General features: G+C 36.6%; 1 protein-coding gene across 3 annotated transcripts in view; it reads left to right on the top strand.

Annotated features, from left to right (window-relative positions):
* Window positions 1-26380, top strand: part of HACE1 (HECT domain and ankyrin repeat containing E3 ubiquitin protein ligase 1) — a 48666-nt gene that overhangs the window by 15965 nt on the left and 6321 nt on the right. The window contains exons 10-22 of one of the 3 annotated variants that reach the window (XM_058800894.1): window positions 1578-1684; window positions 5391-5637; window positions 10581-10918; window positions 12124-12192; window positions 12829-12916; window positions 14134-14245; window positions 14327-14424; window positions 14612-14699; window positions 15300-15449; window positions 16038-16148; window positions 20452-20648; window positions 25365-25496; window positions 26183-26281. In XM_058800894.1, the coding sequence (XP_058656877.1) occupies window positions 1578-1684; window positions 5391-5637; window positions 10581-10918; window positions 12124-12192; window positions 12829-12916; window positions 14134-14245; window positions 14327-14424; window positions 14612-14699; window positions 15300-15449; window positions 16038-16148; window positions 20452-20648; window positions 25365-25496; window positions 26183-26281 (1836 nt within the window). The remainder of the gene's footprint in view (window positions 1-1577; window positions 1685-5390; window positions 5638-10580; window positions 10919-12123; window positions 12193-12828; window positions 12917-14133; window positions 14246-14326; window positions 14425-14611; window positions 14700-15299; window positions 15450-16037; window positions 16149-20451; window positions 20649-25364; window positions 25497-26182; window positions 26282-26380) is intronic. The other 2 variants (XM_058800896.1, XM_058800895.1) reach the window with 2 other exon arrangements.

The following is a 26380-nucleotide window of genomic DNA, read 5'->3' as shown; positions in this document are numbered from 1 at the left end:
GTGGGATTCTGTGTGTTAGAGCCAGGGATCTCTGTGTGTGGAGGAGAGCTTAGTGCTGAATATGAGTGGCAGTCAGTACCACAGTAGCTGACCACTAGATATCTTTCTTTCCTCATGGAAAATGGGCACTCTTCACATAATTTTAAACACAAGAATTTGGAATTAAATGTAGGATCTGTTTTCATTTAGTGTTCTAACTTTGTACATTTGGCAAAGTGATCTAGACAGTTTAAAGAGGAGACATTGCAAGCTTCAATACAAAGGTACTGGCAGAGCATTCCTAGAGCAGCCTATATATAGTTACTTTGTGTAACAGGGCCTATTTGCCTTCATGTAGTCATTATCTGCAGACATCCATTCTAGGATGTGTCTTGAGGCTGCATCATCTGGAATTAACTTAAAAGTCTGTGGTATGAGCACTCATCTGTATGAAGTTGTCTTGTACAATTAGAGTGTAAAAGATTGCAGCCACAATTACATTTGATTATTATTTCTGTAGATGAAACTGCTCTGTTTCTTTTTTAATGGTTCTTTTACACCTTGCTTCTTTGGTTATTGTGGAGTAGTACAATCTGAAGCAAAGAAAAATCAAGGAAAAACTTTTTTTTCTTAATTGTGTAAGGGAAATGAAGCATGGGATGCCTCTTCCCCCTTGTAAATCTAGCTCACTGTGGGTTTTTAATACATTAGTTGTTTTAAAATGGCTGCAAATAACCTTACAGACTGTAAAAAAAAAAATAAAAATTAGTAAGGTGTTGGCTGCCAATTTACTTAATTTAGTTTGCTAGATTTTTTTTCTCTATAACTCAATTAATTCCACTATAACACTGAGGATTTCCAAATCAGTGTTTAAATTTCTGAGATAAGGTTGAGTTTTTCAGAGTGAAATGATGCAGGTGAGAATTCTCAAAGTGTATGTTAGGTGTGAGGGGAGATGCTATAGATGATTTCAACTAAAAGAGAAAAAACTAAAACAATGTAACAAAAAGACCTTTTGTTTATTGCAGAAGTGAAGCAAAAAAGTGAGAAAAATTTTTCATCTATCTGAGTAATGGCAGAGCTGTGTGCAAAAACAAGATCTTAATGAGAGTGTATACAGGATATATTAGCTAATACATGGTCTAGTTCTGCTTCATTGCCAAAATGTGATCATATATTGAAAATTATTTTCTATGGCCAAGTCTGAGCTGTTCTGCTTAGTCTTGGGTAATGACCAGTTCATATTATCTGGAAGTGATGACATAAGGAAACTGGGTATGTGTTGCAAGTCAGGACTTGTATTTTAAATGTCATAACTTCTTATGAATTAATAATACAGGGTTAAGCATTCAGTGTTTGTAACATTCTGTAATGTTAAATACCCTGTAGTACATGCATCAACACTAGAATGTGTACCTTTGCACATCTGTAATCTTTGTAAATGATGATGAAACATTAACTGAGGCTAGATTAGAGGTTGTACAGTACAGATATACATTATTATAATGCTTGGGTGATGGTGTTCTATGCAGCGGATAAATGATTGTTGATCTGATGCTCCTTGACACAATGCAGTTGTTTTTGTTTGAATCCTTCAGTTGCGGCAGGTTCTGGAACACTTGTCTCAGCAGAGTGAAAGCCAGTATCTGAAAATCTTGACAAGTCTTGCTGAAGTTGCTACAACAAATGGTCACAAATTGCTCAGGTAAGTATAAAGTCACAGGTTGATAAACTACCCCACAGTTAGTGCCACTTCATAGTTTTAATAGTTCAAAGTATCTGGTGCTCAGCACATGCTGGAGTAGATGGATCTCAGATCTGATTTATATGATAATGTCTGTTTAGATCACTGTCTTCACAAAGGCTTCAAGAGAAAAAGTTGGTGTCCTTGTATAGCTGCTGGTATCTAGAAGCCTGAGTTGCAGGGAAGTGTATTTTTTGTTTGGTTAGTTTGGCTATGTCAGCCCTAGAAAGGGAAGCTTTTTAGACAACTATCAAATAATTTTTTATTTGTCTTCACCCTTCTCACTTTTTCTTCCCTTCCACATTTTTACTTTTTTACATGCTTGAGGAGAGTTTTGTTACTTCTGACACCTGTCTCATATTTGCTGTCTGTGGTTGCCTTACATGGCTACTAATATATATGAGATCAAAAATTTCGTCCATCAGTGTGCTGTCTCAGCAGCAGTAGCTTGAAGAGATGCATCACACAGGCAAGCATATTTACCTGGTATGCTTTCCTAGTTTTTGTGGCATCTGTTTGAGTTTGTCAAATCACTTTGTCTGCAATTTATTGGAACACCTTACTGCTCTCAACAGCTAACAGATTTTGGTGTAACCTTTATGCTTTACTAGAAAATCTTTACTGAAGGAGTCAAGGGTCTGAAAGCATGAGTGGAGTTCCTTATTAACATGTTTTAGATGGCATTTTGGCAAAGAGAGCTTTGAAAGTGTTCTGTAATTAGAGAAACATGTCAGCATAGGTGGTAGAGGATTGTGACTTGGGAAGCTTTTTTTCACTGGGGCTGGGGTCTGAGGAACCCATCAGTGAGATGGAAAATAAATAGCTTATTCTTACTCCTAGATACTTTATTTTTCTTCCTCATTAGTCATGATAAATTTAAAAGGAGCTTGTAGATAGCAGATCAGAACTCCTGGATGATGGTAGGAAATTCATTACATCATTAATAAATCTTATGCTGGTGGCTGTTCACTTTGATGAATTAATGTAAAGGTGTGAATCCCTTTAAACTTTGGGGTTTAAAGGGATTAAAGTGTGTAGACATTAATGAAATTTTGTTGCTGCAAAGATAACTTTCTGTAAAATTTCTGCTGTTGCAGTGTGTATCAGCTTAACTTGTAACACATTCCTTTTTGACTCCAGACTTCCTTAGAGCCAGTAGATCTCCCACAAATAAATTGTGGTAAGGTGTAAAACCATAGTGCAGGAAAGGGTTTCAAACTTGCTCTGTATAGGGACATTACTGGAAGTTGTGGTAGCTGGATTACATCATACAAGGTAGTATTTGCTTCTGTTTCAGTGTCCTCAGAGGTAAATTAAACTGATTATCATTTAGATTTGATTTGTTACTGTTACTGCTCTTCTAATTTGAGCAATACTCCCTCAGTGTGGCTGTAGAAACAGAAGCTCTGTGGCTGTGCTGTCTCTGAGTTTGAGCCTCTGTGTGCTCCTGTGTGGCTGTGTAGGGGTGAGCCAGGATCAAAGGGTTGCATTGCAGTGGGTGAGAACTCATTTCCAGACATGCCAGTACTTGGAGTGTGCTGTGGACTCTTACTGGCCAGCTTCTCTTTTGTACTTTGTAATACAGAAATGTGATAGCAAAAGAAAACAATTCCAAGACAGTGTCACAGATGCAGTTTTGCAAAAACGGTCTCTCTTCTCTCCAGCTTGGTTTCCTGGCAGAAGCAGTGAATTACTACTTCAAGAAATATTTCTCAGTTGTTATAAACACAGTGGGGATTAAGGTAGCACTTGGTGAATACTCTGAGCTTGGGCTTCTTTCCTCTTTCTCCTTCTTCCAACAAATGTGTAAAATGTACTTTGTACATGAAAACCTCCAATAGTGATATTCTTGCATGGCTGAACTTGATATAATCTCTATTTGTTTCCTGGGTACTAACCCACAGCCAGTTGCTTTTGCATTTGTCTATTGTTTAGTTCAAAATGATCTAAAATTGTCTCTTGTAAGCAAGTATCCAGGAGTGCCACTGAATTTTTGCCTGAAGACTTTGGCCTTGAGTACAAGCAAAGACCCTGTTTCACTTAACATTATCTTCACCAAGTATTCCCTTTATCCAAGAAAATAATTGACATGTGGCATGATTTGGTCCTGCTGGTGCAGGTTAGGCCTAGATGAATGTTTACAAACATGACAGTAGAAGTTTCAGTAAACTATTAAAAGCCCTCTAAGGTTTTTTGTACATGTTTGGGTCCTTATCCTGGAGACCAGGAAATTTCACCAGGAAAATACCACTTCTAAAACATGATAAACCTCAGTTGAAATGTTAAAAGTTTTTTTTTTCTCTTTTCAATAATTAATTAACTTCTTAAGTTAGCTTCTGGTATTCATAGATTCTTTTGATATATAAGCAAAGATTTTACTAATGCTAGCTTTTAGCTGTGATGAGAGCTTCTGGTAACACAATTGTAGACTGCCAGTCAGGGGATTTTCTTTACCTGGTTAAAAACTTTATATTCCTGCTCCTGCTCTAGCACTGTTTGCTCTCTCTGTTCCTTTCTTATATTGATTTACTGAAAATTTACCTGGTTAAAATATAAATTGTCACAAGAAAGTTGTACTTTGTATGAGAGTTTGGTAAAATTCTTAGTACATTGCTTTTAAAAGTTAACTCAATCATTAATTGGTATTTTGTTGATGACATTGGGTGAATGAGATCATAATAAAGCTATACTAGCTATTACAACTAACTCTGTTTCAGAGTTGGGTATTAACAGATTGTTAATTGCAAGAGATGTTTACAGCACCCTATAAGATGTCAATTTTCTGGTGCTTACTGATCTGTCTAAGCATGCTTTTAAGTTGCAAGTACTTTAAGGATAGAATTGAGTATGTGCCGACTTCTATTATAAGTTAGTAGGCTTTGATAGAAAAAGGATTAGTTTCTTGTAGTTTGTTATGCATTCAAGGCAGAAAAATTCTTACTACTTGGGGTTTAAGGAAGAAAACCTAGTTGAGTTTGGTGGAGAATGTTCTGCTTGTGCATAAAGTAATGGTTATCTCATATTTTGCACTGTTTTGGTACAGAGTTCAGTGTTTGCCAGTTCAATTAAGGAGACATAAAACTTTTAGTATATTTGTTGGATAAATAAATCACATAGTAGTGGTTCTGTTTAGTATCTTTTAGATTACATTTTTCTTGAGTAGAAAAGTGACATCCTTACTGTCCTGATCCCTTGTCTGGTTGAGGTAGTTTATGGGCATCTAGAATAATAGCAGGTGAGGATGGGCTGTGGCAGTTTATCTGATCAGTCAGTAGGCTTTTACTGTTGGATGCTTTCTTTTCTGGGTTGAGAAACGTTTTCATCTGGATATCCCAATTTGCTTCATGCACTGAGATCCTTAGGAAGTTGGATTTCCTCCCAGGGGTTCATAAGAAATGTATTAAAAAAAAAAGGAAGTATTTCGAAAGATCTGGAATTTGCTGTTCTTCTAGTTAAAGTTACCTCTGCATGTTAGTAAAATCATAATGTTTATATTTGACTTCTGGGGCTGGTGCAGGAAATGAAAGTTAAAATTTTCTAGGGTTTGAAGCTTAGGGTTTTTTTTCAGCATATGCATCAGACCCTACCATTACATTGCTTGCTCCTTATTATACTAAATTGTTTCATCTAGGAAAAGAAACTTAAACATTCCATTTTTTTCCCCCAGCTTGTCAAGTAATTATGAAGCTCAAATGAAGAGTCTCTTAAGGATCGTGAGGATATTTTGCCATGTCTTTCGCATTGGCCCATCCTCTCCCAGTAATGGAAATGACATGGGCTACAATGGAAATAAAACTCCAAGAAGTCAGGTGTTCAAGGTCAGAAAAGTATATGATGTTGTTAGGAAGATAGACGTTAAAGAGATGAATTTCACAAAGCATGCATTCATTAATCAGACATCTCATGAACAGGAAGTAAGTTTGGTTGATGTTCCCTTTTTAAGTTAAACCTCCCTCTCTCCTTCTTCTGTATTTTTTTCCCACTGAATTAATTAATTTAGCCACTGATGCACATCTCATGTTATGATTTCTGTTGATTTCTTTAATAGATTGTTTGTTAGGTGTTGAAGGTTTAGCTACCCAGGTGACCTTGGTAAATTTTGTTTTTTTTTCTGTTAAGAGCATAATAATATAAAAATATGGCGATATTAATATAATAGATTATATTAATGTAATTTCAAAATGGTAGTTTTGAAACTCAGATGGGTTGCTGATCAGTAAGCTTTATCCAGTTTCACAAGACAAATGGAAACAATTGAATTCTCGATCTGTTTGTGGTTCTCACTGTGATCATGAAATCTTTTCCCAAGTTGTTCTTGGTTTTTCTTACTACGTGCTTTGAAACATATCAGCTCACTACTGCCCTTGCAAGGTTACTGATTTATAGCTGCTTTCAGACACGTGCTTTAGGTAGTTGCCATTTAGAGGTTTAGTTCATGAAGGTGTTTAGTATTTTTATGTTTGTTTGTTATGGAATTTCTCTGTAGAAAGTCAAAGATCCTTTTTGTAAAGATGCCCCAGTTTCCTGTGTGCCGCTCAGTCTTCATTGGATATACAATTGCCATATTTTTCACAGCACCTAATAAAAAAGAACTGCAGGGTAATTTTTCTTCTCCCATCTTACTCCATACTCTTACATAGCACAGCTCATACCAAGAAATTTAGATGCCAGTAATTGAGGATTTTTATTTCTTTTACATTTCTTCCACAGTGTTGTGAAAACAGTATTTTGAAATTACTGCAATTATTTGATGATGATATATGTACATCAGGTTACTTCCAAGGGGTTTTAAGACAGAAATATTTTGATAAGATTGTGGAAGGAGATACTCTTAATTCCTGTTTATTTAGAGAAGTATCTGAGTTTTTGTTTAAATTTCTTCTCTTGGAAGGAAGAAAAGCAGTAGACTGTTAAAAACAAAAAAATATGCAAGCACAAATGTTTGTTTTTCTGGTAGCACAATAGTTTTAAGAACAAATTGATTTATATAATGAATATGAAACTAGTGCTTGAGTATGAACAAAATGTAATGAGTCTGTACATTATGAGTCTGTACAAAATGTAATGCATTGTAGAGCGTGCAGTGTAATAATTGTCCTTTGGAATTGTTCATCAAAATAGGGCAATAATGTGGGTTTAACCAGAATTCTGTTTTTAAAAAACAAAACAGATACTGTTTTGTTTTTTAAAAGCTGTACCCAAATCACAAGAATTATTTTATTAAAGGCAGCACTTTCTGACAGTTTTAATGACAATTGCTCCAAGTATGCCAGATTAAATGACAAGCAGATGTTAAACACACTTCATACAAGAACTGTCTCCAGTAAGATATTCTGCTACCAAACTCAAAAAGAAAAAAAGGAAGGTTTCCTGCTTTTCAACTCTACATAATTTCAGAAGTCAGTATGAAATAAACAAAAGCATTCAACTGCAATTTGCAAAGGAAGCGGTATATCAGTAAAATCACTTATCTGCATGCCCAAATGACTTCGTATGATGGAAGAATTTTCTTAAGTTACTGTGCATTTAAGTCTTGTGCAGTGGACTTATATTAAACAATTGCCACACTTGTCCCAGAAAATACCAGTAATTCTTTCACACTTGTGTGAAAACAACATGTATGTTTTATAAATAAGCAAAACGTATACTACTGTTCCATTACCTAACAAAACAAAAATTTCAGGATGTTTTAAAAATTATTATTGCAATTATTATAATTTATTTAGAAGTCTTATGAGTGAGGCAACCCTGCAATAGGACCATTGATGTGTCCATGGTATTTAAAGGTTGATTCAAATTTTGAATTCAGAAATATAAAAGTGTGAGAGAACTTATTGTTTGGGAATGGGCACACAAGTCTGGCAATGCTAACTTTATCTACAGTTGTGGTTGGTTTAGTCTGTTCTTCCCTGAATTTAGAGTACACTGGATAGTAGGGGATTAGATATAGTTCTGAGTGAATTGGATGACTTCCAGTTTTCTCTTAGTGCTACCTTTCCTTCTCCTTTTTTGGCCTTTCTTTGAAAATGTGCTTTTGATGGTCTTTTTCACCTTCTGGGAGGAGATAAAAAAGACCTGACTTTTTGTAATGCTTCATTAAATTTTTCTGTATCATGTACTGATTGAACATATTTTGAAGAGTTGTCACTGGAAAGGGATTAAAAATGTGAGTATTCTTGATCTGAGCCTACAGAGGAATGTTCCTGCTTGATGAGGTCAAGAAAATCACAAGGTTATCTGTGCTTTCATGGAATTCCTTGTATGTGATTCAGCATATCCAGGTGTTTTAAAGTGGAAGCACTTTTAATGATAACGCATTCTTGCACTGATGCTTTGAAAGACACAAAAGAAGCATTGCCTTTCATCTCCCAAGCTTGAAACAAGCTGCTAACTCAAATGAGATTTTCCCAGTGAGAAACTTTGAGTAGTAATTTTTACCAGGTTTACACTTGTTACTTTTCCATGGTTTGCTCTTCCAGTTGCTGTTCAATGTGATTGCATATTAGGGAAACTTGCTGCAAAATTTCCCTGTAATTGAACAAGGTTGGGAAGTGCTTAATGTTTTTTCCTTGTTTCAGATACTGTTCTTTTCTAGATTTGAGGTAATTTCTCTGCTGTGACAAAGTCACTTCATGGATTAGTGATCTCCTGCACCCTGTGTCTTAAAAAGCTATCTGACATCTGCCAAAAGATTTTGCATCAGTGTGAATATGGATTTGGTTACTGGTCTTGCTTTCTAGATGGGTAAAGAGGAAGGCATTGCATAGGTAAATTCTTGCATTTGGGAGGTAAGGTGTGCAGCTGTAAAAGCTTGGTACTTCATCAGACTCAGCTGTATAATTCTAGAGAAACTTTTCTGCACTGTGAAATATGACAGCTGAAGTTTAAGTGGAGGTCTTTGTTTAATGTGAGGTTCATGGTAAGAATTAACAGAAGAATGCTGACTAGTAGTTTGAAAAAAACATTGCTAGTGGTTTGATTGAATATGTCCATATGCCACTTGAAAAGGTCTGGTCATGGATGACAACATAAAATGCTGACAGTCATGGATATAGACATGATGGGCAATGTTTACAAGTGTTTTATATCCTGAAGTTGGACTAAAAAGAAAGAAAATGAAATGTTAAAACTGCCATGCTTGACTAGACTTTTAAATGAGTTTATGATAAGAAGCTGTGAAAAACTAGCTTTGGTAAAACAAATTGGGTGGAGAAGTTCTGAAAGGTATGCTAAATCTGTCAGAAATAAAAGATGAAACACAAGATAGTGGGGGAACATGGTGTCTGGCAAGCTAAACATTGACAAGTTTGAGGGCAAAAAAATAGATTTTAGTATTCTAGTAAATAACTACCTAGTTTCTCCTGAGTTGTAGGTTGAGAATACATCTGCATTTTAATTCTTCTGTGTATTCAATTAATCCTGTTTTCCATTAGAAAGTTTCTTTACATTATGTTTTGTGGTTAGTGTCTGCCAGATGGGTCTTGGGAGGAGGATAACTTGAGCCTGTATGGCAGACATTAATGTAGAAAATGCTGCCTGTGCTGCAGATACTCAGATCACCATCTAGAGAAATGTGTGGTCACTAGGAGCACAAGCATTAAGTGAGCCACATGCAAAGGATTGAGCAAAGCCTACCAGTATCAGAGATCAGGCTGGCTTCCCCCCACACTTCTATTGGGAAAAAATGAAAGCATAATAAGTTTTTAAATCGTGAATTTCAGCAGAATCTTGTAATATAGAGCTCTTATGAGAAGTAATTTATTGTGTATTGAGAGCGTGTCAACAATGAGGTGCAACTGACAGTGCTGCAGATAGTGTACAGATGCTGTGAGCAGCTCTTTGTTTTCAAAAGCAACCTGAGAATATGAGAACATAACTCTCAGTGTTTGCTATGTCTTTCATCTTTTCACTGATGAAAAACCTTGATGCAGCAGTAACATACGGAAAAAGGAATCCATGTAGAAGTTCACTCTTACTTTTGGAATGCTATGAAGTTTGAGTCGATTACCTCCTTGTAGGATTCATTTCCCTGTGGTCACTACACTGTGGGCTTGTGAAACAAGCCCTTAGACACCATTAAGGGACAACACAGCCCTTGTGGATTTTTTAATGCTTCTGAGGTCTTATCCCTTTTTCTCCTCTGTAGCAGGCCTGCAGCTCAGAGTAATGGGCAAATTGTACTGGATTTCAATTGTATTGAGTTTTAGCAGGTGATAGCAAAAAAAGCATGTCTTTGTTAAAGTAAAATAAAATGTATAGACTTATAATTTGATATGGGATTCTGCTGATACTTGTTTCTATTTTGTAAAGCTAGATGTTAGTGACCTGTACAAAACATCTGAGGTACTATCAAAATGAGCTGTATGAGCTCACATTGTGCATAAAGCACATTCTTACTAGATGTGAACCTGAATCTGTGAGGTGTTGTCTGGGATTTCCTCCATCTTGGTGGAGGAAGTTCCTTTGACCAGGTTCTTCCTAAAGAACTGGCACTCTAGAAACTCAACCTGTGTATTCCTGTTTCCCTGCTTGGCTGCAGTGGTTAGGCAGTAGTGTGCTGTGTGAAGCCAAACTTTGTGATATAGTTCTTCTGTAGTTCTTTCTAAATGAGTTTTTCTTTCTTCCATCTACTGCTTGATTTTCCTTCTATATGAAATTTTCTCTTTGTGCTGTTTGGCTACAAGTGCAGAATTTTGTATGAGTATTTGCCTCTTATCTCTAACATGACCTCTAAAGGATCATTTAAAGCTTTAAAATGTGCATGATATTTATTTTCCTTAAGAGGATTATCACATTATTTATATTATCTGATGTCAGCATGTTTCTTTTTGTCTGTTTTTTCCTGTGTTTATTGCAGCCGCTGGAACTGCTCTGGCATTCTCTGGATGAATGGCTTGTTCTGATAGCCACAGAGCTGATGAAAAACAAAAGGGACTCTGCCAATATTACTTCTATTTTATTGAAGCAAAAAGGACCAGATCACCAAGATGCTACTTCTGCGCCTTCTTTTGCCACTGCAGGAGCTGAGGGAAGGAAAGAGCTGTCCACTGATGCTGTGGAGTTAAAAACATACGACGTTGCTGGGAAGCAGGAAGCTTGTGCTGATTGTCAGGATGTTATCTCCATGACAGCAAACAGGCTCAGTGCTGTCATTCAAGCCTTCTATATGTGCTGCTCCTGTCAGATGCCTCAGGGGTAAGGAGGTTATTCATTTTTCTTACCCAAACTATTACCATTTTAAAATCATACATACTTTCTGGGAAGAATGTTGATACTGACCACATTGTGTTAGTGCCAGTCAAGGCTATGCTGTTTAATGCTTTCACTTGTTCAGTTATTTGAATGCTTTTTTTTTTATGGTTCTAAAGGCACAGCACTGCAAGTTTTCCGTAGTGCTGCTGCCTATGAATGTAGCTGCACTGGGACACATTTTGTTTTGAATGTCTAATGGCTCTTTGTAATCATGTAATATACTTGTAGGTAGTAGGATTTTGATATTCTGAAGTTTAGCTGTATTTGTTGTTGGTTCTTAATATGAAATTAACCCTGAATTTAATGTGATTATCCAACAAGAAGAGCTATAAGCTCAGATGAAAAAAAAAAGTGAGTTATCTTTGTGTATGAAAATGATGGCTGAGGCAAAACTTACTTGACTGTATATAACTATGATATATAACAATATATATACATAACTATATATATATAACTATATATATAACAATATATATATATATATATAACTATATACATATGTAACTATATATAACTATGATATATAACAAGGAAAGTTCAGTCTCAAAGTAGTGCTCATTTGGAATCCTGTCCCAAGATGACAAACCTGTAGTTTTGTGTGGAACATGCAGTTCAGCTTAGGTAAGCCTAATATCATTGAGGTCTTGTTTAAAAAGGAAACAAGTGTGAGCACTTGTAACTGAGGTCCTAGTCTGTCCAGGATTGTTATGGATTATATTTATGACTTTGGCCCTCATGACTAGAAGATTAGGCAAGTATTACAAGCTCCCTGAGGAATCTAGAAGCAAGGGTCCTACTACATGTCGACTCTTGGTTATTCCTAATCACAATAAGGGTTTTTCTTTCTCTGCCAAACTGAGTTGAATAAAAGCTTTCAAATTGGCCAGTAATATTTGTTTGGGGCATAGTTCTCTGTGGATGTTCTGGAAGATGGTTGCTTATTGACATTTTTGCCTTTTCTGTTAGAATTCTGAAATTTCTGTTTCTCATTACGAGATCTTCATGCTGTTGAATATTTAGTTTCATGATGACTAGTTGAACAGCATCAGTTTCTATTTGTGTAGTATTTAAAAAAAACCCCAACAATTTATGTAATTTAAATTAGTTTTGATTGCGCTAACCAAAAACATCTTATGATTTTTGAACAGGATGACGTCACCTCGTTTTATAGAATTTGTTTGTAAACACGATGATGTCCTTAAGTGTTTTGTTAACCGGTAAGCTTCAACAAATATGGACCTTGTAATCCACCCCTCTGTTCCTCCCCAGCAGTAATTCATTTTTTTCTTCTTGTTGAGTTGTATTTTTAGATTGTTGCTGTGATATATGAACAATATGCAATTTAATGGTCTTGCTGAACTCAACAGTGTAGATTAATGATTCAGAGCTCAGACTTAAATGAACTCTTCTGCATATTTAAGTGATCTATTTGTAAGATTCATGAACAAACTCTATTTCACAGAATAATTTGATGAATGGATTCTTTCCTTATATTTGTTCCAAATAAGGCCTTCCCTTTTAAGGTAGATGAAAACTTTCATTCTTCCTCAAATGTGTGATGACTTAAAGGAGTCTAAACCATCTTTGTACAGCTGGCTCTTTGCAGAGTTTCTCTGCGACTGCCAGGTTTATAACCTTTCTTCTGTGTGGGGAGCTGCTTCAAATCCTCCCATGTTTAACAGTTGAGGTAGTATAAGTTTTTTGGGAAAAGAGTTAGGAAAAAGTGATAGAATAGAACAATCTTGTTAAACTTGTCAGTATGATTAATTGCTTTGTTTCTTTATGTAGACTTTTTGCATTGTGAAGCATTATTATTAAATCTCTAACAGGCTTCTAACCTATTTTTCTTTCAGAAATCCCAAAATAATTTTTGATCACTTTCATTTTCTTCTGGAGTGTCCTGAATTAATGTCCAGATTTATGCACATCATAAAAGCTCAGGTAAATGTCAGGAGGTGCTTAGTTACAACTTCTGTGAATATACAGAGGGTGTTTTTTAAAAAAAAAACAATATTTAAAGAATTTCTATTTGGGGAGGATGAAAGAACTAAACATGGATTCTAGTGCTTCTGAATCTGTAATGTGGAAAGATGATATTAAACAGACATGGCAGCCAGATTTCTGTATTCATAATTCTGTAAAATACATGGGTGAGTCCATTTGAGATAACCAATATTGGATGTGTCTTACAAGTTCAACTTTCAGTTCAAGAGTGAAATTTCTGTTTGTAAATCTACTTGTGCACATCTAATAGATTGAACTTTAAAGTGCTTTACTTTCCCCTAAATTACTTATATTTTGAGACAAACCAGAGGATAAATATTGCTATTACTTGATTTGGTCATAGTTAGTGGTAGCTCCTTTAATGAAACACCATGTCATCTTGTTGTCTGTTCCAAGAGCTTTATTTCCTAAGATGTGAACCATACTGTGCTTTTATTTTTAAAGATAAATTGCTTTTATTAATGCAGCTTCATTTTTGGGACATGGTGTAGGCGTATTGTTTATTCAGTCTTTCATTGAAATGTGTGTTTTTGAAACTCACTACCTATGAGTAATGAGGAGACCCTGAGAACTGATATCCTGCTTGTTAGATCAACTGACATGCTGTGAATTGCAGGGGATGAGAAAGGCCATAGTTGTGTCATATCTGTCTCAAAAGAGTTGCAAAATGTCAATATAAACACTGAGTCAAACAAGTTAGAAACTTCTCACCCAGGAATTGCTTTGTAAGGTTTCTGGTTCCTCTGGGCTGTTTCATATTGCCAGTGAACCTTACTGCAAGTAGGGCTGGTTCATATCACTTGTGCTTCTGTGCTCAGCTGTGGTTGATTATCAGTAGTTTTACAGAAGCCAGCGACTTATTTCTTATCTAAATTCCTTCATGCTCTCCCCTAACTTGTAAGGAGTTTTGTGCTATTTTTCTCTTCTGTGGAAAACTTAAATAGCTATTTCTGGATAGCTGGTGGTCCAGTCTTTCTGCAAGCACTCAAGTGCACATCTAGTCCTTTCTCCTTCCCAAAATACTGTATAGCATGCTGGGGTGACTCTGCACATCTCAAAAATTAATTGAGAACTATGCATAACCATTTGCTTATGGGAGAGGAATTATTCAGGGGAGTGCATGTGTGTAATGTGGTTTGCACCTTGTTTTGTAGCCATTTAAAGATCGCTGCGAGTGGTTCTATGAACATCTGCACGCCGGGCAGCCGGACTCAGACATGGTGCACAGGCCTGTCAATGAAAATGACATACTTTTGGTTCACAGAGGTATTGTGCTCTCAGTGGAATTAGTGTGTCTTTGGAAGATAATGAATGAAAATGAAAAATTAATTGGTATTTTGTATTTAGATTCTATTTTTAGGAGTAGCTGTGAAGTTGTGTCTAAAGCAAACTGTGCAAAACTAAAGCAGGGGATTGCTGTGAGATTTCATGGAGAAGAAGGAATGGTGGGTAAAAGTGCATGGAACTTTTATGTTTTTATGCCATTTTCATATGGAAATATTAATTCTCATACACAAGTGTGGTTTGGAGCTAAAGCCTACTTTAAAATTACTTAAAAAGAAATGTGTTACTCAGCATAACTATTGAGTGAAAGTTTTGTGTACTAATATGCTTTATTCTCTTGCCATGCAGGGACAGGGTGTGGTGCGTGAATGGTTTGATATCTTATCCAGTGAAATAGTTAACCCAGATTATGCCTTATTTACCCAGTCAGCTGATGGTATGTCTCTGCCCTTTTTTTTTTTCTTTTTTTTCCCTAAGTTTAGGGTGTCATTTTTTGTAAAAGCATTTTTATAATCAAAAAAATATGTGTTGAGGCACAGATTAATCATGAAACTAAAAGAAGAGGTTCAGGTCTGCCTGTTGGAAGTAGTTTTCTCCAAGGAGGCTAGGACTGGACTGTCTCCTGCCTGCATCTTGCTGGAGACATATGAGAGGAAGTAGATATATTCTCATCCTTCCTTTGAGCATGTTCACAAGGTGACAGAAGCCAAGCCCATTAGAATGAGTAAAACATGTGTATAGCAATACAGTAAGATGGAGGACCAAATTTAGCAGTTGGGAATTACCTTTTTGTTGATGATAATTATTTTAGAACAGTGCTTTGGAGAGTGGCTAAGCAGTATCATTGTAATAAGATGTTACATTCTAAAACATTTCTTTCTGACATCTTTTTGTGTAAATGAAAAACCCCAAACAGACTTTCAGAACCCCAAGAAAAAACTCTTGCACTGTTTTCAGAGGCTTAGAGTATTTGATAAATAAAAGCTTTATTAAAAAAAACAAAACAGTGGAACATGATAATATTTTTGTTTTGTAGGAACAACATTCCAGCCAAACAGCAACTCTTCTGTAAATCCAGACCATTTGAACTATTTCCGTTTTGCAGGCCAGATCCTGGGGCTGGCTCTGAATCACAGGCAGCTGGTGAACATCTACTTCACAAGGTCATTCTACAAACATATTCTTGGTATGGTTTTATTAAAATCCTGCTTGTTAGTCATAACAGTTGGCTGAGAAGTGAACCTTTATTTTTTACTTTTGTGTGTGTTAGAAATGAAAAAGCCTTGGAAATTAATGTGTTGGTAGTCTCTCATGTACATCAGAGTCACAGCAATTCTTTCCATCACAGTTGTGAAATTCATTTATTCTTCTGCATAGTGTCATTCTTGAGAAATGAAAATAATTGTTCCTTAGTTAACTTCAGATGGACAAAGTTGAGAATGTTTGTGAACTCTGGCAAAAATTCGTTGGGCATTCTTGATCATATCTGAAGTTTTTCACTTATGCAATGGTTTTTAAAAAGGTGAAGCCCTGCTGTTGAAAACCTCTCTGTCCACCTATTCCTACAAATACTACTTATTTCCCAAAACAGGGTGTTGGAACCAATGCAGGTTCTTCCTGTGTCCTTAATGAGAGAAGTTAATTGACATGCTTTTACTGTAGCTTTCAAGAGGATTGGACAGACATTTTTATAGAAATACAACTTTTCTAGTAGGATAACCTCTGTTAGCTGGTGATATCTGTGGTCTAGGGCTTTTCTCTGCTCTTCTTTAAGAACCTTTGTGCCTCTTGACTGCTGAACAAGATGCCTCTCTTCTGCATTGTCATGAAAGAACTTCTCTTGAAAGAAGATGTGATTCCCTGTGCATTCTTGTTACTCCTCCAAGTACATAAATTTATTTGCTGTTGCATGCAGAATTTCCTTGGTGTTCAGTCACTAATATTTGGAAGTATAAGATAGCTTGATGGTTTTCTGTCATCGTGTTGTCTACCTGCAGTCTTCCTGTGATGTTTGCTGAGTCCAGGGCAGATTAACTCTTAACTTCAGGTTTGCTGTTTATCTTCCCTGGAAGTGTTCAGAGAAGTGTTCATTGAAGGTGCAGGCTCAGTCATCTTATCAAGATCTTCTTCACAGAGGAGCATATTTTCCTTCTCTCCCTCAGTATTGCTTTCTATGGCAGAGCAGTGACTATGCTGGGCAAGAGCCAGTGGAGCACAGCCAGTCTGCAGCACCATGCTGGCAGTGCTTCCTCAGGCTCCCCAGGTCACTGATCTTCACACAGGAAAGTGATTCTAAAGTAGAGGTATCATTGCATGGCACAGTTTGGTGCTGATCTAAGCCTTGGCCTCTGACATCAAGAGTGAGTAGAAGAATCATGAATGATTTGGGTTTGAAGGGATCTTAGATACCTTGAGCAGGGTCACCTTCCTCTAGACCAGGTTGCTCAGAACCCTGTATAACTTGGTCTTGGAACACTCCCAGGAATGGGGCATGCACAACTTCTCTGGGCAACCTGTTCCAGTCCTTCATCATCCCCACAGTAAAGAAATTCTTCCTAATATCTAATTTAAACTTACTGTCTTTCAAATTTAAACCATTCCCCCATGTCCTGTCATCGCTTGCCTGTGTAAAAAGTCCCTCTCCAGCTCTTTTGTAGGTTGCCTTCTGGTGCTGGAAGGCTGCTTGAAGGTCTCTCTGGAGCTTTCTCCTCTCCAGGCTGAAAAAAGTCCAACTGTCTCAGGTTTCAGTCTTCATAGGAGAGGTGCTCTGGCCATCTGATCATCATTGTAACCTCATCTGGACTTGCTCTGACAGGTCTGTGTCCTTATGTTGGGGCCCCAGAGCTGGCTGCAGTACTCCAGATGGGGTCTCATGAGTGTGGAGTAGAGGGGCAGAATCATTGCCTTTGACCTGCTGGCCATGCTGCTTTCATTGCTATGAATAACACTCACAGGCTAATTTCCTTGTGATACATTCACAAAAAAGAAAATCTCATTTTTCTGTTGTTCAGTGTTACCTTGAGAATAGTGAAGTGTTGTTCTTGTCACCTCTTTTGGAAATGACTTCTAGTGATTTTGGGTTCTTTACTGGTTTTGGCTTGTGATGATGTGCTTGTTTTTTGATTTCTGAATTGACAAGATGACCTATTGCTTACTTCTTTCTTTTTTTTTTTATCACTTTGCTAGAATAACTATTGCTAACCCAGCAACAGTCATTAGTCTCTGTTAATGAGGTCTAACTGGTCTTAGTAAGGTCTTGTCATTCCAACATTCTGTTTTACAGGCATCCTGGAACTTCCTAGAGGTTTATACACATTCAACTTGTTTAAGGTCAAAATGCTCACAATTCTTTATCACTTCTTGTTACTTATCAGAGACAAAGAACTTGAAAAATTACACCTCCACTTCTCAAACTAGTTGCTTTTTCTGCCTCAATCACTGTGATTTGTTTAAACCTTTCCAAGGCCTTTTCCATGAACTTTGCACATCTCCTATCTTCTTGTTTAAAGAATTGAGAGTTGTGCAGCAGTGAGTGCTCCTGAGAAGATTTGTTTTATTTTTGCTAGCTCTCGTTCATGTCGAATACAAGTTATCTGGTTATAGACATAGAAATTCCCTTCAGCTTCTTGTCAGGCCTTAAAAAAGGAGTATAAATTCTCTTGCAGTTTGAGACTGTTTTCATTCCTTTGGTTTTTCACCTTGCACTGAGATCCTTGTTTTCTGTAGTGGAAGTATATCCATCTGTTGATAGCACTGAAACCACCAGCTGTGTGCTAAGCCCTTCTGTGTCTGAGGAACACTGTGAATCTCTTTCAGAGAAGAACTCCTCTTTTTAGCCAATAGACATGATGTGGAAGTGACTTAATTAGAAGCTGAAACCTGTATGAACAAGTGTTCATACATTTCCTTGAGACTCAGGTGGGTGCATTACCTTTTTCCACTGTGGTGAGTTGAGATCTTCCTGCAACAACATCTGGTAGGTGAGGAAAGATCATTAACATATGTGATGACTCAGCTAACATACAACTAATGTGCTTTATAAGGTGTTAGATATGTAGTGTGCATGATTGTTTTTTGTGTGTGTGCTGTGAAACCAAGCAGTGTTCCATAGGTCTGCATGTTTATTAGGGCTGCACTCTATTCCAGATGTAGCACAGGGAGAAATAGTCAGAAATTAGTAAGACCTCTTAGGTTTACTTTTCTCACACTTCTTATCTATCAGACTTCTGCTTAAACAGGGGAGTAGCAGATGGTTTCTCTATTCTCAAAATAACTGTTTTCCAGTTATTTTGTATTTCTTTACAGATCTGGTTACTTTCCTGTTAACTTCTACCTTCAGCTTACAAAGACGGTGTGTACATTCTTAACTGTCCTATCTACTCTTACATTCTACTCTATAATAGAAAGTAGTCCTTGAAATGGCATAAACAAAAGTGAAAATTAAATTCTGGCTCAGTGTATTTTGAAGTGGAGGCCTTAAATCTTGAATAATTAATAAGCTTGTCTCAGAACTTACCTGTATCTCTTGGAAGTTCTGTGTTGCACAGAACATACCTGCTTCTCAGAATTATGGTAAGATAGATTTCTCTTCAAACTACAGGGGCCTCAAGGGAGATAGAGACAAGAGAAAGATACATAATATTTTGGGGGATTCACATTTTTCATGATAAATCTGATGGAATTTTTTATAACTGCCTGCTTTCATTGGTAAAATATCTGTCAACCAAATGACTGAGCTTAGTGCTTTGGTCTCACAACATGCTGACTATGAGTGTACTCTCATCATAACATTTGTTGAGTTTCTTCTCTAAAGGAGCCTCTGACTCCTACTTTTCAGTCTTCTTTTTCCACATTTTGCACATATCCCTCAGAGACATCATTATTTCTATGTCTCGTGTGTCAAATGCACATATGCTTGCTAGTTAGCAAAAGTGAAAGTCCTCTGGAAACTACTAGACAGCTGTTAGGTTTTTTATTTTGAGAGAAGTGGCAGTGATATTTAATTAGTAAGTTATCCCTCTCTTAAACTGGTGTGTTGCCTGATTTTATTTGAAAACCAATGCCTTACAGCTGTCTAAACACCATTGCAGTGCTTGTCAGCTCTTCCAGGGAAATACTGTAACATTTTTTACACTTGGATGTTTTGCAGTGGCTGCTAACCTTTGAATTTTGTGTTTCTCTGGGGTACTGCATCCACAATCAATAGTGTGCTAAGTCTTCTACTAATGGGCACCCTTATGACACTGCACAGTGCATGGGAGATGGTGAAGCAAGGACAGTACTTCCCAGTAACTTGCTTTTCCCTAAACCTACTGCTACCCTCACCCCCTGCCCCTGTCTCCAGATATTGTATCTGTCTTGGTAGCACTGCAGTATCCATCATGCCAGAGTTAAAATAATCGAGATCTGCTTTCTTGTGAAGAGGATAAACTTGCATAAACTAGGGTCACTTTGTCCTGGGCCCATTTGCTCAAATGTGCTTGAGTGACATCCCTTTGAAGGGGTTTGTAAATAGGCACTTTCTATACCTGGATAAAAGTCAGACTTCTAGCAACTCTCCTTTTAATGCTTCTAAATTACTTGCAAGTTCAGTTTGAAATGTAAAATTTCAATAACAACAACAACAACAACAACAACAATAATAATAATTTTAAACTGTATGATAGATCTCATTTCAAGTATGATTAAAAAGAAGAACACTGAAGAGTAATAGAGTTTTCTGGGTACAGGAAGGTTGTCTCCCCCTCACCCCCCAAGTAATGCTCTGAGGGAAAAGGTACTGTTATAGAGAAATATGGTATTTGCATTTCTAAAATGTAGGTAGAAAACTTTAAGACTTTGTAGGAAACATTTAACATTTTGTGTTCAGAATGAGTAGATGCTTTTACTGAAATCCATTAGTGAAGTAAAGTGGTGCAAAGTGGTTTTTTCTGCGTGGTATGTCATTTGTTTCACTAGGAGGAAAAGCATACAGAGGAAACTTGATTCTGTAGTAGTTTAAAAATACAGTGTGCACAGTTCTGCTGTAGTTAGCAACAGTGCATCCCTTTTCCCCTTTTGCTATTACTGCATTATTCTGGTTTTTCTCTAGAGGGCAATCTTCTACCATGTATTAAGTTAGAATCCTTTTTGCCTTTTCCTATTTATTTGAGCAGTTTTGTCTCTTTGTTTTTTTTTTTTTTTCCTAGGCATACCTGTAAATTATCAGGATGTAGCATCTATTGATCCAGAGTATGCAAAGAACTTGCAGTGGATTTTAGATAATGATATCAGTGATCTGGGTTTAGAGCTGACATTCTCTGTTGAGACTGATGTGTTTGGAGCAATGGAGGAAGTGCCATTGAAGCCAGGGGGTGCAAGTATACTTGTTACACAGGAAAACAAGGTGAGTGTACAGGTTTATTCAGAAGATGGTAGCATAGTACAAGCCTTTGGAGTGACTTTCTGAATAAATAGAAGCACGAATGGTATACCTGTTTTGGAGAAAATACAAAAAAGATTGCAGTTGCCAACACTCTTTCTTCTTTTTCTAAGTTAGCATGTTACAGAAATAGTACTAAAAATTTTTAAAAGAGTTCAGATTTGAGGTTGTTCTTTCTGACAGAAGTGTAGAAGGAACATAGGATCAATTTAAATGAAGGATTTATTTTGAAAGTTACAAATATTCCTAAAGTTAAGTCTTGGGTGTATATACCCAGGAAGTAGAACAGTAGCAATTGCTGAACATAAAATTATAGGTGATGTTGCAAAGTGTGCTGCCTGCTAGGCCAGTCTATAGCACTGTATTGCTCTAATTAAAATGCAGCTAATGGACAGAGTAAAAGTCTGCAGGAGGATTTTTCAGCCATTTGTGAGTCACTTGATGTGTATGGAAATAACCTGCTTTTTAAATTTACTTTAATAGTAGCAGGTTGAAAAGCCCCTGATTCCTCTGCAGCATTAATTAAAAAAAGAAATACAGGAAAACACAGCCAGATTTTGAATATTGTCTAGAAATTATGATAAACACAAGTCTAATAGAATCCTGCAGTTCCTGACTAAACAGTTCTGAGTAACAGCAGGAGTGTCATGGGGTAGACCTGTAGTTTTCTATAACACTGGCTCTTGGTCCTGATGTCTGCTTTGTGCCCTGATTTTTATTCATGTTTTTCTGTTGTATTTCTGATTTTTGTTTGTGTTGGGCTGGCTGAGCCTGTTCTCTGTGCTCAGTAAGCATTTGGCTTCAGGAGTGGTGCAGCAGCTGCTGCACTGGGAGCAGCCACTTGGTGTCAGCCTTTGTTGCAAGGACATTGCAGTCTGTGCTGGAGCAATTGGCACTGGATTCTTGGAGCCTTAATCCTCATTTTCACTAAGGCAGAGTGTCATTCCAATAGCAGGAATACATCTTATTAGCCTGATTCTGCACCAATTCCTGCAATACAGTCATTTGTGAAAGAATACAGATGGTAAAAGAAGTCTAATTGTGGAGGTAGTGGATGCTTAATTTCCTTATTATCTGTTGGAGAAAACGTGAATGTTGATTCTTGTGTCTGGTCAGTCTTAGCTTCTCAGTATATGAAAAAGATGTATTTAACATAAATTGTAGTTTCATAACAACTATTTAAAACCCATTTTCAACTAGCATAAAATTAGAAGTTTGCTCACATGAGGGTACTACCCATTGTCAGCCTTATTTGCTCTCTTAATTTTAGAGCTAGGGCACAGTCTAAAAAGGGTGATTGAAAATCTGTAGAGATGCTTCTTCTCTATCTCATTAAGCCTTTGTCAGCATGGCAGGAGGGGACTAGAGTTGGTGTAGCTTTAATTTGGAAGGTGGTAAGAAAGAGGTGCTCTAGTGGTAGTTTTGAAACTATTAATATTAATGCATTTTTTGAATTTGAACTTGCAAAATGTGAAGTTAAAAAACATCTGTAAGATGGCACTGTTTTGTTCACTGATGAAGTTGTTGACAATGACCAAGTTGTTGAAAATTGCAGATGTGTATTTTAGGGGTTTGGGGGGATTTTTTTCCTGTTCATTTAATGTAACATAGTTTTGCAGTATGTTTTGGCTTAGCTGTTCTATCAGTTTAAATAGGAATGTGTCTACTTTATAAACAAAAACCTCTTTTTCTCCTGCAAGTGATAGCTTGTTTTTTTTTTTTTTTTCCCACCTTTACCCAAGGAATAATAGATCACTGTTTAAAACTCATTGTATTTATTATACCCCTGGGAGAAGAAAATTCACCTTCCAAAAGAATTTGCTAATTTGCTGTGTATGCACACTAGCAGATTACCTGTATATGAATGAATCTTTATCTCTTAAAAAACATAAACAACAAGCACATACACAAAAAATCCCCTGTGCCAAAACCAGAATAAAACACACCCTTGCACCTCCCTGCACAGAAACCACCCAGCAGTCCCTTTCCCTCATTGAAAACTGAAACAGAGTAAATGCACTACTAGTAAGAGCTATTTGTAAAGTGTTATTTTGTTTGAATGGGGTAATTTTCTTTTCTTATATCAACTGTGTAATAGGTGAATGGTTGTGGGACAATTAGATGATGCAAATATTCATGTCTTGCAATTGCTGTCCATGTAGCCCAGCTGAAATACAGTTATAGCTTGGTTCAAATGCCTTTTCTCATGGTGATGGAGAGACTTCAAAGGGAAAAGTCAGGCTTTGTCCTGAATTTATCTTTGCTCTTTGCTGTGTATCATTTTGCAGCTTTCTACTTTTTAGGAAAAAAATAAAATCAGGCGTACTCAAGGTTTGACTTTATGTTATATTAAAGAATTATGCAGATCTCCACAATCCTGTGGCTTTCTCAGTCCTCCCAGAACCTGTCTGTGAGCTGGCCATTCTGTTTGGCAGTAAAATTGTAGTTATTTTTTTTCCAGGCAGCTTTAAAATGGAGCTGCTCTCTGGATCTGAAACTCATCATAGCCATTGATCCTCATCTCACAGTATATGGGATTGTGAAATCGAGGAAGCATGATCCCTGCTTTATTTACCTCAAAGTAAAATACAGAACAACCCTTCACTCAGACTAGACTTTGCCATTATATTTGTGATGCCCATCTAATGTGTGTTCAATCAAATATCTCTTCCTTAAAGAAGCCTGGATCATAACTTTATGTACTATGTAGGAATGCCTATGTAGATCTGAAATGATGTAGGTATTTCTGTTTTGTAATGTACTCCTAAGGCTTCAGAGGGGAAAAAAATGTAAATGAAGTGCACAGAAAGCAAAACAAATTGACCAGGTTGTTTACTGACATGTATTATGTAAATTCTGTGCTGCAGGTCTTTCATCACACGCCAGTGCTGATAGCCAGGATGCTTGGCTGTTCCAGGCCATTTTAAACATTTCTTGGTACACCTAAAATACAGCAACTGCTTTCTCTCCTAATTAAAGTGTTCAGTGTAGTGTTTTTGTCAAGCATAAAATAAGTAATTTTTTTAAAATTGATTTTTCAAAATAAGGGTGTGAATTTTTCTTTCCGCAGCCCTGTTTTTCTGGGTAGCCTAATTTACAAAAGAACAGTTTAAGAAATGTAAAACAAGCATTTCTGATCATTGAAAACAACCAGTGTTAACATTGTTTTGAATCCTGGTATTGCAAAAATTTCTGATTTCTTCTGTATTCACAGACTGACAATTTTGTCTAGTGCACATAATCTCCTTTGGCCGCCTCAGTCCTCAGAGAAGGGAGCTGTCTTCAGCTCCACTGATAGTAGAAACAACCTGGGGAGATTACTACACTGAAACTTGATTTTTTGGGACCAGTACTGCAGTTGAAGATATTCTTAGGTCATGTTCTTCTTCAGAGCACTTCACAAATTAATTGTTCTCTCAATCTAATAAAATGGTGATAATTCATTTTAAAGTACCTTTTAACTGCAAACAACCCCTCTGTACATCTGTGAATGTAAGGAGCTGGGTTTAACAAGTATCCTTCTGTTTTGAAATGTTGCATAGATATTCTCTTTCTCAGAAAGGGGGGAAAGAAAAAATGCTTGGTTGCTTTTGTGCAGGTTCAGAACATAAAAGTTTAGGTTGAAATATTTTAAAATTAAAAATCAAAGTAGTATTTTTGTAAGACTGTTCTATTGAAGGAAGCTGATAGTTGAGATGGTTTAATTGGGAGATACATTTCATGATTTTCTTATTAAGAGTCATGATTACGAAGTCAAAACATTTCTTTAAACAGAGTACCTAAATAATCTAGGAATAAATTTTGGTTTCAGGTAGAAAACTATTTTCTTGAGTAAAGAAACTTTATTAAACTTGTGTAATTTGGTCAGGGTAGATAAGACATTTTTATAGAATTTTAATGTAGGCACTTTTCCCTTCAAAAAGTCACTTGTCTCCCTCTAAAAGCCTTCTTCCATTAACGCCTTCTAGGCTTTTGTGTTCTTAACAAAAGCAAAGTTCTGGTGGATTCCTTTTCTGGCTGGCATCTTGTAAAGGGAAAGGAGCCCCCAGATCTCTAAAGCATGTTAAAGTCTGTTCACTTGCTATGATGGAAGTTGTTTTCTGGTGGTTTTCTTTTTTAAAAACCAAGGAGATTTTTCAAGACTTTCTTTAAAAAAATGTAATTCTTATTAAGACTAATAAACTCTGCAGGCTTTATTATGTCTTATTTTAGGTTTCCAGAGACAGGGAGGGGAAAGCAAGGAATCTTTTTGTTTCACAAATATTCCTTCAGAAGTTAGCCCTTTTTCCTGAGTACTGTCAGTTTGCTTAAATAGAGTATTTTTGCTTACAAACATTGGTGTGCTTATGGCCTTAATTGAGCTTAAGAAGTGGTATTAGATGTGGGCATGACAAATGAAGTTTTGTTTACTTCCTTTATCCTAGACTGAGTCCCCATTTTTTGACTGGTTTTTGTAACAATTCAAACACTTCTGTTTTGTAATTTTCTTAGGAAGGAAGGCAGAAGAGCAGAAGGGGCTTATTTTGGGTTGCTTCCATGTGAAAAATAGAAAGAGACTCTTAGTACCTTACAGTGGAAGAGCTTTGTGATGCATTGAGGACTGCATTTGTGTGTGTGAGTTTGTTTGAGCACTGTGTGGTTTTGCTGGGGTCTGTGTTAATATTGTTTTCTATATTGCAGGCTGAGTATGTCCAGCTTGTGACAGAGCTCAGAATGACAAGAGCCATTCAGCCTCAGATAAATGCCTTTTTACAAGGCTTCCATATGTTCATTCCACCATCTTTGATCCAACTTTTTGATGAATATGAACTGGTAAGATGAAATGCCTATATGTTTTTAAGTGCTTTGTTCAGCATATTTCATCAGCAGTGGAAATGATGTAGATGTAAAGCTCAATAACCACAAAATAAAGATTTTTGTAGATTTCACATTGGCTTTGTTTCCTGGGCATCTATCAATGAGGATCTCATTATTTGTATTCCTGCTTTTTCTAGTTAGTCAGGATTTCCATCTTCCTGAAACTTCACGTGGCAGTAATAAATGCCCTAAATTATAATTTCAGTATGGAATTGGCATGTTGTGGCCTTTAAGTCTTTGCATATTTTCCTTGAAAACAGGAGTAAGGAGATGCTGTCTATTGTCTTTACTTTTTCTGAGTCACAGATTCAAATTCCAGTAAATACTTGTTGGTGATTTGATCTTCTGTAATCAACACATCTCAAATTGTGTCTGAAGCCATGGCAAGACTCAGAGATTTTTTCTTGTAGGTTCTTAGGCAATAATTTTTCTCTCTTGCTGGTGCATACTTAAATTAAACAGATCATATGAAGTTTTCTGAATTCAAGAATCTTCATGTATTAAAATTTAGTTGTTGGTTCCATAAGGTTGCAATAAACTAAAAAAGCACTACAAGCTTTCTTCTTCTCAAAGCAGCATAAACTCTTGAAATAGGTGGTTAGTCAGGAGGACTAATGACAATCTATGTGCTTCTCCTGAAGGAGCTCTTGTTGTCTGGTATGCCAGAAATTGATGTGAATGACTGGTTAAAAAATACAGAATACACCAGTGGCTATGAGAGAGGAGACCAAGTTATTCAGGTAAAATTATTTATTTGTTTGTTTTCTTTTTTTCTTTTGAATAATGTAGACTGTTTAATCAAAAAAAAAAGTGGTTTTGTGGTTGTCATCATATGTGTG

Source organism: Ammospiza caudacuta, chromosome 3, assembly GCF_027887145.1.
Source record: "Ammospiza caudacuta isolate bAmmCau1 chromosome 3, bAmmCau1.pri, whole genome shotgun sequence".
Classification (NCBI taxonomy): Eukaryota; Metazoa; Chordata; class Aves; order Passeriformes; family Passerellidae; genus Ammospiza; species Ammospiza caudacuta.
The sequence above is the reverse complement of the archived record's forward strand: the minus strand, read 5'-3'. Positions and strand labels throughout refer to the sequence as shown.